Source organism: Silene latifolia, chromosome X (genome assembly GCF_048544455.1).
Source record: "Silene latifolia isolate original U9 population chromosome X, ASM4854445v1, whole genome shotgun sequence".
NCBI lineage: Eukaryota > Viridiplantae > Streptophyta > Magnoliopsida > Caryophyllales > Caryophyllaceae > Silene > Silene latifolia.
The window spans coordinates 333,487,921-333,499,778 of record NC_133537.1 but is presented as its reverse complement, the minus strand read 5'-3'; the positions used below and the strand labels follow the sequence as shown (position 1 = coordinate 333,499,778).

The 11,858-nt window shown below is 42.4% G+C and overlaps 1 protein-coding gene across 1 annotated transcript; it reads right to left on the bottom strand.

The window, feature by feature from the left end:
• Window positions 1-118: 118 nt before the first annotated feature.
• Window positions 119-5,527, bottom strand: LOC141618792 (putative fructokinase-2). Its single transcript, XM_074435869.1, has 4 exons — window positions 4,631-5,527; window positions 1,514-1,846; window positions 547-663; window positions 119-458 (listed from the first exon to the last, which is right to left on the bottom strand). The coding sequence occupies exons 1-4, from the start codon at window positions 5,042-5,044 to the stop codon at window positions 324-326; spliced, it is 999 nt and encodes a 332-aa protein (XP_074291970.1). The 5' UTR covers window positions 5,045-5,527; the 3' UTR covers window positions 119-323.
• Between the last annotated feature and the right edge of the window lie 6,331 nt (window positions 5,528-11,858).

Below are 11,858 nucleotides of genomic sequence, written 5' to 3'. Positions count from 1 at the left end.
ACTTGGCAAAATATAGGTTCAAAAACCATGGAGTTGGATCACCATCAACATACGAGGTGGGGATTGAACGATGATGAACAAGGGAAACCGGAATTGGGGGTTGAGCCAAAACGACGAATTATACAAAATCATTTGCTTATTAACTAATTAATATAACCATCCATGTTTTTAACGATACATAATTGGATGATAACAACAAACAGAGTTCCATCCCTCCAAGTCCTATCCAGTTCATTAATCAAATCCCGAAAATTAAAAATCGACCTCAATAAGAGATGAAATTTTAACAAAAGGGGAACACAAGGAGACATCAGGTGAAAGTTTTAAGACGAGGAGTTTTCGATGAAAACCAAAGCTTCAGCTTTTGTTGGAAGAGCAGGGATTGCTCCCTTCTTGGTAGTCGTGATGGCTCCACAAGCATTGGCGAATGTCAATACTTCCCTCAATCGTGGCTCATCCTGAGGAGATTAATGAAATATGTTAGCTTGGTTAACTCAATTTATGGTACACACAAACGAAGTAATCTAATGGAGGGTAGGAATTAACCTCAATAATAGCTTGGTCATCAACAATCTTGCTCAAGAGGGCACCAACGAAAGAGTCACCGGCACCGGTAGTGTCGACTGCCTTGACCTTAAAAGCTTCCACACTTCCCTTGAAATTCTGAAAGAGTTTTTAAAAGAATGTAATCAGAACCGTAAAAAAAATAGCAGGAAAAAACAGGAAAGTGGATAGTAATTCATTTATCTTTGATTCTACGTAAAGATACAAACAAACCCATAATTTTCCAATCATCTACCCCCACGATACAATTAATTTCAAATTTTTTTTTTATAAGCATCTTTTAAAAAGGGGTTGTGTTCTTATTGTTCATGTTCTAGTTCTGAACTAGAACTTGAGAGCAAAAGGGCCGGGAATAACTTTTCCATACACAGCTACTAAGAAATCCAGATCATCAGACTCGTAAATTCCTAAGAATTCCGATCTGTTGCCAAAAATTTAGAATATTTGAACACTAAAATGAGACAAGATGCATAAACTATATTTCTTCCATGGATACAAAGATTCTGATGGCTTAAGATCATTTGGTTGACCTTAAAATTGAAACTTCTTTAGTTGCCTCATTTTTCATAGACAAGATATATTAACATATAGCCGACAGTACACCAAAACCAGGTAAGAAAGCAACACAATAGGCCAGCTTACTAATATAATCTGAACTGGCAGTTGACTAACTATGAACTTGTGATCCACGCAATAAGATTATAGTATGGAAAATGCATCATTAAGCATGCGGCTTATTTTAAATTAATTATGATGTAGCAATTTTATCAATTCCGGCAAAATAATTTAGCAAATTCATACCTAATCAGAGATGTGTGTCAATCACAATCAACAAAGTGGACTAAAAATTTAATGCGTACAAATATCAGTCGTTGAAATAGTCGTTATGACTTGACGATAATGAAACTACCCGTGAAAATAAAATAAAACAGAGGGGAAGTTTAATTACCTTGGTGTAGTATCTACAACCATGATCACCAAGAGTGACCAAAAGAAGCTTCAAATTAGGGTGCCACAACGACATTGCAGTGTCGTCACCAATATCACTGTTTCCGGTTAGGAATTCAAGCTCGTTGTCGCTGACTTTGATCACTTCAGCCTTGTCCCAGATGCTCAAGATTTGTTTACGAGCCTCCTCGGGAGATGGCCATAGAGGCAATCTAAGGTTAGGATCGTAAGACAACAGAGCGCCGGCTGCCTTGGCCTCCTCCATCGCTTTCAAATGAGCTGACCGGCATGGCTCCACGATCAAACTAATTGATCCATAATGAAATACCTTGGCCTACAATCATACAATTAATCAGTTTCATACATTTTATTAATTGTCCATCATACAATTAATCAGTTTCATACATTTTATTAATTGTCCATCAAAGTCATGTAGCCTATTTTGCTCCAACTTTCCTCTGTTTTTTTTAACGGAACTATCTAGAGTGATCTAACCTGATAATGGAACTATAGGACTTGATCTAAATTCAAGAAGAACAAAGTCTAACTCGTGTATCCATGTTTGACACATGGTTTTAGGATTATCACAATGTCTTAAGAATTCGGCCTATAAAATCCTAAACACATCGAAAGTATAATGATTCTTTCAATTTGAGACCCATAATTAAAAAAAAAATACCTATATGAATAGTTTTCTTAATAGGAATAAAGTGATCAAATTAACAATAGCCAATCAATCTTGGCTTTTTCTACTCTTTTAGGGTGGCGCATCCCATCAAGGTCAAAAGTAAAGATCAAATGGCATTATATTAATTAATACGAGTATTAAATTACAAGATTCTTGCCCACTTGCTAATACTATCATTATAGTACTATTAACACCTCATCTCATTAATCATGCTCATGCATTATGAAAACTGACCCCAATTAACATAACATAAATTCTTATTTAAGACGGAAATATCCGTTTTAAACATTAGACGGACCATCTAAAGTGACCCCAATTAACATAATTACAAATACATTTGCCTGCAATGCACTATAACCAAATAATCAATCAAACAATTAAAAGAACAATAGGTCTTGGTATAGACGGGTGGGGCAAACAAACGGGTAAAGACCTCTAATAAAATGAGTAGGGGGGACAAGGTGGGGTACCTCCCATGTGCTTCTCACTTTATGGCAAATGGGTATTTTGTGAGGGGAAATGGTATCCATCTATACGTATAGACGGATAGTGTCCGTCTATAATAAGAATTTGTGTTAAAAGAATCAAAATTAGTGCCGTCAAGAACGAGGACGTATTAAACAAAGAAGTTTTTGTTTTATGACCCTTGATTAATGCAGAAGGTGGGGTAAGACTGACTGACATTGGGTCCCACTTTGGGTGAGTAGACATCGTAATTAACGATGGACCCCACAAACTTAAGTGCATTCCTTTTCCCAACAGATCATGGTAAATGTTTAACTTTACCCTTACTCCACCAGTTACAGTAGACTACACTTATTTCGTCTCTATCATCATAATAACTTCGATTATACTTCCTCCATTCAACTCCACTCTACCTATTTCACTTTTGTACACTATTCACAATTGTGTGTTCAATTTTGATTTTCTCTCGATACGTAAATGGAAATATATTCATGTGGGATCTTGTTTGATTCGTCTTTACGAGTACATTCAAAATATCTAACTTTTATAATTTTTGCAAATACGTAGCTAACGATATTTATCGCGTAAAATACGCGTTGATAAACGTGAAAAAGAAAAGTGGTAGAGTGGAGTTGAATGGAGGAAGTATATCGGTGTTGTGAACTAGTATGACTGTTGTCCATAGACTTTTTACCAAAAAAATCCATTCAACATACGACAATCACAACACACTTTCTTACTTGTCTAGAAAATTAAGATCATGTTAGATCATGTTCCTTCGTGCAAACAAAATACAAAGCGTCTTACTTGTGACGGGTTTTTGTGACCTCTCACAAAAAGGGAGAGGCGACCCTGGTATCCGTCACAAATTTGTGACGAATATCGCCGTCTTGAATGAGATTTTGTGAACAAAACAAGAGAGTAGTAACAAAAAGTTGGCAAGCAATAGTATGTTGCATACAAAAATCAAAACCAATAATACAAAGTTCTTACGAATACATTGACAAAATGAAACAAAAGGCCAAAACTTTGCACGGGAAACAGACCACCAATATTAGCACATTTACTTGAATCATTGAATGCATAATAAGATTCTAAACAGTAAACACGGCATATGAATTAATTCAAAATCATATACACACCTTCAATTCTTCATGCAATATTTCGACACTTCGTATGTAAGTACATACTACCACATATTCAACGTTGCTTAGCCAATCGTATTTCAGATCCCTAAAACACAATTAAAACACCTAATCCATCTCATTGTAGACGGACACTATCCAAATAGTGACCCTCTCACGAGGTAACACCATCCTACTTCCAAATTACTCAATTAATATATTTTTATAACTCGAAACTTCACCAAATATATTTCTCCATTAAAATCAATTCCATATCAATACTTTGTATATTGGATAAAACTCATAAAAGTATCAAATTGATGTCAAAGTAATTACTTAATTTTAAGTCGGCAACATTCGTATATTCTACCCAATCCTAAACGGAGTATAATCTAAAAATAAATACGGAGTAATTTTCTTCAAGATTTTAACAACTACGGAGTAATGTCTCAATTAATCCTGAAAAGCGAAAATGACGAAGTATATTTTTACAAATCAAATTTTAATTATCACTCTCTAATCTCTATTCTTTAGGTAAAATTCCACATTATAATTTTATGCATGTAGTTCAAACACAAATTACTCCTACTCCTACATAATCAAACAATCAATCATCAATCAAATCATCACAAAAAAAAAAACAATCAGAATTTAAAAATAAATAAACTAATAAAAAAACACAATCAAAATTTAAAAATAAATAAATTAATTTATCCTTTTCAATAGAGTATTTAATTATCTTTTATATACTTAATAAAAAATACATTACTGAAAGGTAAACAAATAATTACGACGAAACCGAAAAGCAACAGAATTAAAAACTTTAGAATTAGAAATCAACCTGACGGATGAGTTCCAGATTGAGTTCATCAGGACGAAGCAACATATCAGCACTAGGATTCCGATAAAACATGAACTCACGTTCACCATCAGATCTCAACGTAACAAACGCTAACGCAGTTCTAGCACCTTCATCAAAACAAATTCCTTCATCAACGACACCGTTTTCTTTCAATATGGCCGCTAACATACGCCCGAACTCATCAGCACCGAGTTTCCCAACGAACGCCGCGTTTCCGTTCATTCTAGCCAACGCGATCGCAACATTCGCCGGCGCACCTCCCGGCGCTTTAAGAAATCCCGGCGCTTCGGCGAGAGATACGCCGGACTCTGTCGGAACGAAATCGATTAGCATTTCGCCGAAACAGACTACTAGTCCTGTTGTCTTTTGTTCGCCATTGATTTGTTCCGCCATTGTGTTTTTCAAGGTTTTTGAAGGTTTTTAGAGGTATGGAGTTGTTGTGTTTATATGAGAGAGTATATTAGGATTATGGAGGAGACGTTTATGAGTGTTTATATAACGGTGTGAGATCGTAGGGTAATTAGCTAATTATGGTTAATTTGGATAGGGTAAATCTTTATTATGATTAGGATAATTTTTATGTGTCTTGCTTAGGAGGTAAATAAAGTAGTTGGTGGGAGGATTATGACTCTAATCCGACTCGGATTAAGATTTATATCGTTTCCATAATTGAGACGGTTTTATGATAAGTTGATTTTAAGGACTGTCTTGTAAAGTTGTAATATTGTGTTATGGAGTATTGGGTAAAACCGTTTTGAAGACTTATTTTAGTGTAAAATAAATAAATAAATATTTTGATTTTTAAGGTATATATTTTTTTTTTTTGGGTGAAGATTTAAGTCATAATATTTACCAATTATGGTTGATTTGGATATACTACTGTTTTGTTATGATTAGGATTAGGATAATTTTTATGAGTCTTGCGTAGGAGGTAAAAAAAGAGGTGGGTGGGAGGATTATGATTTATGATGCTAATTAGATTAGCATTGGATAGAGTTTTTTAAATTATGGATATGTTTTTAAATTCAAAATATTCAAAACATGTTTATAGGGTGTTTGTATATTTTTCTAAAAAATCGTTTGTTGGTCTACTTTTAGATAGGTTTGTGGGAAGTCATAAAACTATAGTATTTTTTAAAATCATATAATATCAAAATTATATTCTAAAAAGTAGAATCTTAATCAATTAGTAATAAAATATAAAATAATAAAATATATTTGATAAAATTCTGATTATATTTGATGGGGCATATTCTGCACCGCTGACCAAGTCAACATGATTGAGCAAGGTCAAAGATATCCACAGCAAGTCAACGACTTGGACAATCTAGCCGTCACCCGTCGGCCGTCGGCTGGTCTCGGCATGGTAACCATGCGTGACACATATCCGCGTACTCATATCCAAGACCCCTCGGCGGCGAGTCAACAGGATCCGCCGGCCAGCCATAGGCCCCTCGGCCGAGGGGTAGATCAGTCTTTCCACCTGCTAGCCACTTGGCCACTTGGCCACTACGTGACAAAAGGTGAAAGCCTATAAATACTCCTCAACCTTCATTGAGGAAGGATCCCCCAACGAATACACAACTAAACCTAAATACACTATTCATCTGGTAATATCTTCCTTATCTCTCTACAATACACATTCAAAACAAGAACAACTTATCTCTTAAGTTTACCGACTTGAGCGTCGGAGTGAGTACGCTTGGCACAAAGCCAAGCCCTCAGTTCGTTCATTGTTGCAGGAGAGGCCGTGAGGAACGATTGAGACCAAAGGAGAATCCAACTCAAGACATCATTCAACAAGCCAAGGGTGGTAACTTTACTTGCTCTGGAATTACACCCGGAACAATTGGTGCCGTCTGTGGGAAAAGACACTAGAAGCTAGTCACATTCATTCCCAAACAAAAAAAAAAAACAACAAAAACCCACCCAAAAAGCTAAGAAGATGTCAAAACAACAAGACGCGGTCGTGACCGACGAAACCGCATTCTACCACGATGACACTTTCAACAATTTCGAGTCGTGCGGCCCTCCACCGGCGGAGTAATCCAACCGGAGTTTGGGATGCCGATAATGCCGGACACGTCGCCGCCACCAACCAGTCACCATCATGGGACACGTGGTTGACATAGCAAAACTAAAGATGGTCCTGGACCTAATTAGCAATACGCCTACTCACACTGTCACGCCGACAAGAGCGGCGGAAAACGCCCAGGAGACCAGGGCCCAAAACGTGACTCCGAGAAATTTGAACGGAGCATTGGGAGAAGCGACCCGGCCCAAGTCGCCGGGGAGCCCAAAGTGGGCGTGGTAGACCTAAGTCCTTCCCGCACTCATGGGAGGACAGCGTCCCCGCAACACGAACGAGGCTTACCCCGGAGGAACCAGAGGAGTCCGACTCAGCAGAGTTGGAGAAGAAGTCCGAGTCGAAGAAGAAGTCCTTCTCGCTACGAGGAGAGGAGCCGGATTAGGAATGCGAGGAGCCGATCGCCGCGCGTCGTTCGATGCGGGTCGGACGGCCCCTCAACGCCTACGTCCTAGACGTCCAGGTGCCAACTAAGCTCAAGTTACCACCTCTATCATACAAGGGAGACAGTGATCCAGCCGACCACGCTGAGGCTTTCGAGTCTTACATGTCGGTATGGGAACAGCCCGATGAGGTCTGGTGCCGAGTCTTCCCGACAACTTTGCATGGGATGGCTCAAAGTTGGTACAAGGGACTTCCCGACGGCTCGGTATACTATTACGCCGACCTAAGAGACGCCTTTCTAGCCCAATACTCTTGCAACAAGAGAAGGGCCGTGGAGACATCGGACCTCCTAACTATCAAACAGGAGGGGGGCGAGTCTCTACGAAGCTACGTGAAGAGGTTCGACGGAAAGGTCCAGCAGATTCGAGAAATTAATCCCGAATTGGCGGCCTTCGCGCTGATGAAGGGCCTCCCAAGGGGAGACTTGAAAAATGAGTTCATCAAGTGCGGAGGGCTGAACTTGGACGCCGCTAGAAAAATGGCCGACCAGGCCATCAAGGTAGAGGACTATCACAAGACCTGGGTAGGCCCCAGCGAGGCCGAACACTCAGAAAAGAAGAGTCACCGGGAGGACAACCCGGATGAGAGACGTCGTGACAACAACGGGTCACGGTCCGATGAAAGACGCCGTGAGAACAATAGGTCACGGTCGGACAAACCTGCCAGAGACAGACTCGACGGCGCCGGGTGGAGTTCGGGAACGTACCACCGTGAGGCGGTATAGTGATAAAACCCCTCTCGTCGTATCGCCGCCGAGGTCTTTGCCCCGAGCAAAAGCGAGGGCCGAAGTGGGAGAGACCCCCAAGCCAAAAAGTGACGGTGACACGAGCCAAGATCTTGAGTACCACGGCCACACCGCCATTTAACCAACGATTTCGCCGCATCTAAAGAATGCCATTGAAGAGCTGATCCGGAAGGGGAGCCTCGGCAAGTACGTTGCCAAAGGCCAAAAGACTGACGCCGACAACGGCTCAGGTAAGAAATCCGTCTTCGAACGGATAGGGGTGATCCATGTTGTCATCGGGGGCAACGAGAACGGAGGGTCCGCTCATGGGCACAAACGGCACCCGAACGAGCTATATCGTGCCATCAACTTTGTGCCCAACACAAATGATCCCCGCTTCTAACATCCCCCATATAACCATCGGAAGGAAGGACTACGAAGGAGTCATCGCTCCTCACGACGACCCACTTGTAGTCAATTTGGACATATCCACCACCTGGTCAAGAGGTGCCCGATTGACACGGCGCGTACACGAACATCATGTTCGGGAGTGCTTCCTCGGCCTCGGCCGAAAGTCAAGGACTTGAGCCCCCGCACCAACCCACTATACACTTCTGGGGCCGGCTTGGTACCACTGGGATCAATCAGACTCCCGGTGACGTTCGGCGAAAAGAATGCGGCTAAAAATGTCCTAGCCGAGTTCGTGGTCATCGACGGCTCGTCCGCCTACAACGTTCTCATAGGCCGAGTCACCCTGAGCGAGGCCGACGCAGTGATGTCCATCCGGGCCCTAACACCGATGTATGTCTCGGACCGGGGGAAGCGCATAAGCTCGTCTCCAAAGACGAGAATGACGAGGTGGTCAACGTCCGGATAGCCGCCGAGGGATGCAACATGCAATCCCTCAAAGTGGCCAAGAAATCGAGAAAAGGGAAAGGTCTATCCTTACAACAGAGGGCGACCTCATGGATGTAACTAGCGGCCGACTAGGACGTTGTGCCTTCGACAGCCATTAGGACGCCGGTAATCTCGGAATAACCTATGTAGCGGCGGAGGTGTCCAAAACAATTGGGCACCCCGACGCATGTTTTTACCTAAATGAAAAATCATCCAAGTCTTCCATCAAAATGTTCGCTCTTCCCATAGTCGCTAGAAAGCAAAGCAGACGCCGACTCACACCGTCATACCGACAAGAGCGGCGCCTTTATCGATAGCGATGATGTCGGCTCACACTTTGTCATACCGACAAGAGCGGCGAGCTCATGAAGAAATAGCGCCGTCGCAGTCACCCCAAGTAGTAGACGCCACGGCACTCACCCCAAGAGGTTGGACGCCGTCGCAGCACTCCAAGTGGTAGACGCCACGGCAGCCTCACGAAGAAATAGGCGCCGTCGCAGCTCACCCCAAGTAGTAGACGCCACGGCGCCACCCCAAGAGGTTGGACGCCGTCGCAGTCACTCCAAGTGGTAGACGCCACGGCGCCTCACGAAGAAATAGGCGCCGTCGCGAGTCACCCCAGTAGTAGACGCCACGGCGAGTCACCCCAAGAGGTTAGACGCCGTCGCAGATCACTCCAAGTGGTAGACGCCACGCAGAGACTCATGAAGAAGCGGATGTCGGCTCACACATGTCATACCGACAAGAGCGGCGATCTCATGAAGAAATAGGCGCCGTCGCAGTCACCCCAAGTAGTAGACGCCACGGCAGTCACCCCAAGAGGTTGGACGCCGTCGCAGTCACTCCAAGTGGTAGACGCCACGGCAGTCTCACGAAGAAATAGGCGCCGTCGCAGTCACCCCAAGTAGTAGACGCCACGGCAGTCACCTCAAGAGGTTGGACGCCGTCGCAGTCACTCCAAGTGGTAGACGCCACGGCAGACTCATGAAGAAGTAGATGCCGGCTCACACTGTCACACCGACAAGAGCGGCAATCACGACTGTTTTAGCAGGATTTTCAGTGATCTAGAGCGTCCTGCCAGGGATTTATATGTAGGGTGATCTAACTCGAATAACTTGCCTGATTGGTGTAATTAAATGTAAAACAAACTAATAAATAATGACACAAGGATTTTATACGTGGAAAAACCCTGGGAATAAGGGAAAAAACCACGGGCACCAAGCCAGGAGTGATTGTTACTATGATTTTGGATAGCCTGACAGAGTATTGTTATATCAGGCGTGACAGGCGAATATATTGCTTAAGAATACAAAGTATATGAGTAAAAGTGATGGTCTCTCAGATAATCCTTCTTGTCTTCCCCCACTTTCTATTTATAGGTGGTTGCTTTCAATCCCTTTGTGCCGTTTAGGTTTTCCTGGTAAATAGGGAATGTCCCCTATTTACCCGGAGATGGTTGCTTCTTTCTTAGCCGTTGCTTTGATCGCTCCCTATATTTTTGCCTTCTGGAATTGGTCTTCCTCTTTTGTAGGGAATATATGAGACTTGCTTGTTTGTTGCCTCGCAATGGCCTGTGCTTTATCTTTTCAGTTTCACCGTTATTTCTCGCTTTGTCTTTAATCAACTCCCCGCTTAATGCCTGTCAATCTTGGAGTAATGCCTGGTTTTAGATCTCTAGAGCCTGGAAGTTGTCTTTGGCTGTTGCCTGGCCTATATCAGTCGAGGCGGGATAATTTAGGGCCCAACAATTGCCCCTTATCTTCTTATTCCTTTATTGGGTCCGGCCAGGGAATGAGGAGATAAAAATTTGGGCCGAAAAGTGATTTGTGCGGGGACTTTCTATCGGATTCACAATTTGAGTTTGCTTCAACTTCTTGTAACGGTTACGTGCCATAAATAGGGTAGGTTCACAAAACCCTAGGAGAGTCATGATTGATCTTAACCACTTGCTTTCCTAGCCGTTATGGTTTTGCGGCTATAAATATCTTGTTTGTTTCGTGTATGTCTTCACATTCCAATCTCTAACTTTCTTCTTTCTCTTTCTAAAAAATTCTTCCTTTGCAAAATTTCATCTTTTAGAAAAAATAATATATGGCTGGTGGCGGGAGAAGGGCGCGGCTTCAAAAGCTCTGCCGAGGTTGAAAAAGTTCTGTTGAAGTTGAAATGGCTTCGCCGAGGTTGAGGGGGTCCCTGAAGTCATTCCCGAGGATGACGTGGTGGAGGTTGTTCCTCCTCCGGAGATTCTGTCCATGTCTTATAAGGGGTTGAGTATTCTCCTAATAAGGCTTTAGCGATCTCTTTCCATGAGGCTAATCAATGAAACCCGCTTTTGAGCATTATATAAAGGGCAGGGGTCTCATTCCTCATGGGGCTGAGGTTTGGATTCCTGAGAATGGTCCTATCAGGGCTAATTGGAGTAGCCCGGGTTGGTTCTGTATTTTTGAGTGGGCTTTCAGGGGTGGTGGTCAACTTCCCCTTTCTCCTTTTATGGCTGAGGTGGTTAGGGCTATTAGGGTTCCTCCGTTTCAACTCATGCCAATGGTTTGGAAGATTGTCCATTCTATTGAGCATTTATGTTCTAAGCATAAGTTGGTTATTACTCGGATGATTTTAAGAATGTTTATCATCTCGAAGAGTCATTCTCTTGGGAGGTTCAATTTTCGGGTCGGTCAAAGATGGCTCACCCGATCACCAATTTTGATTCAGGGGGGATGATAAAGGTGGGCTCAAACTTATATGTTTATCAAGGTGATTCGATTGCCCCGACTGGACTATCTCAATTATCCAAATTGTTGAAGGAGGTAATCTTTCTTTCCTGCATAATTTTTGGTTTGGTAATAGTATTTTTTGGAGAGTTTACTTACTTTGCCCGTGTTTTCTTTTAGTAAATGATTGGGTGAATAATCCCGATCTTTGAGGATCGGGCTGACCGGATAACGGCGTTTATGGCGTTGCTGAAGAGGAGAGGGCTTGGCACCATGTCTGGGCAAGCTGCTATGCCTCGTTTTAAGAAGGCTAAGTTGAGCACTTATAAGCCTGTGAAGAGCACTAAGGTT

What these genes read in the sequence shown, in the direction of transcription:
- LOC141618792 (XM_074435869.1), bottom strand. Translation starts at nt 5,044, where the DNA reads ATGGCGGAACAAATCAATGGCGAACAAAAGACAACAGGACTAGTAGTC. An exon ending in ATCTGGAACTCATCCGTCAG is followed by an intron (nt 1,847 to 4,630) that starts GTTGATTTCTAA and finishes GTATGATTGTAG; the next exon opens with GCCAAGGTATTTCATTATGG. An exon ending in GTTGTAGATACTACACCAAG is followed by an intron (nt 664 to 1,513) that starts GTAATTAAACTT and finishes AAACTCTTTCAG; the next exon opens with AATTTCAAGGGAAGTGTGGA.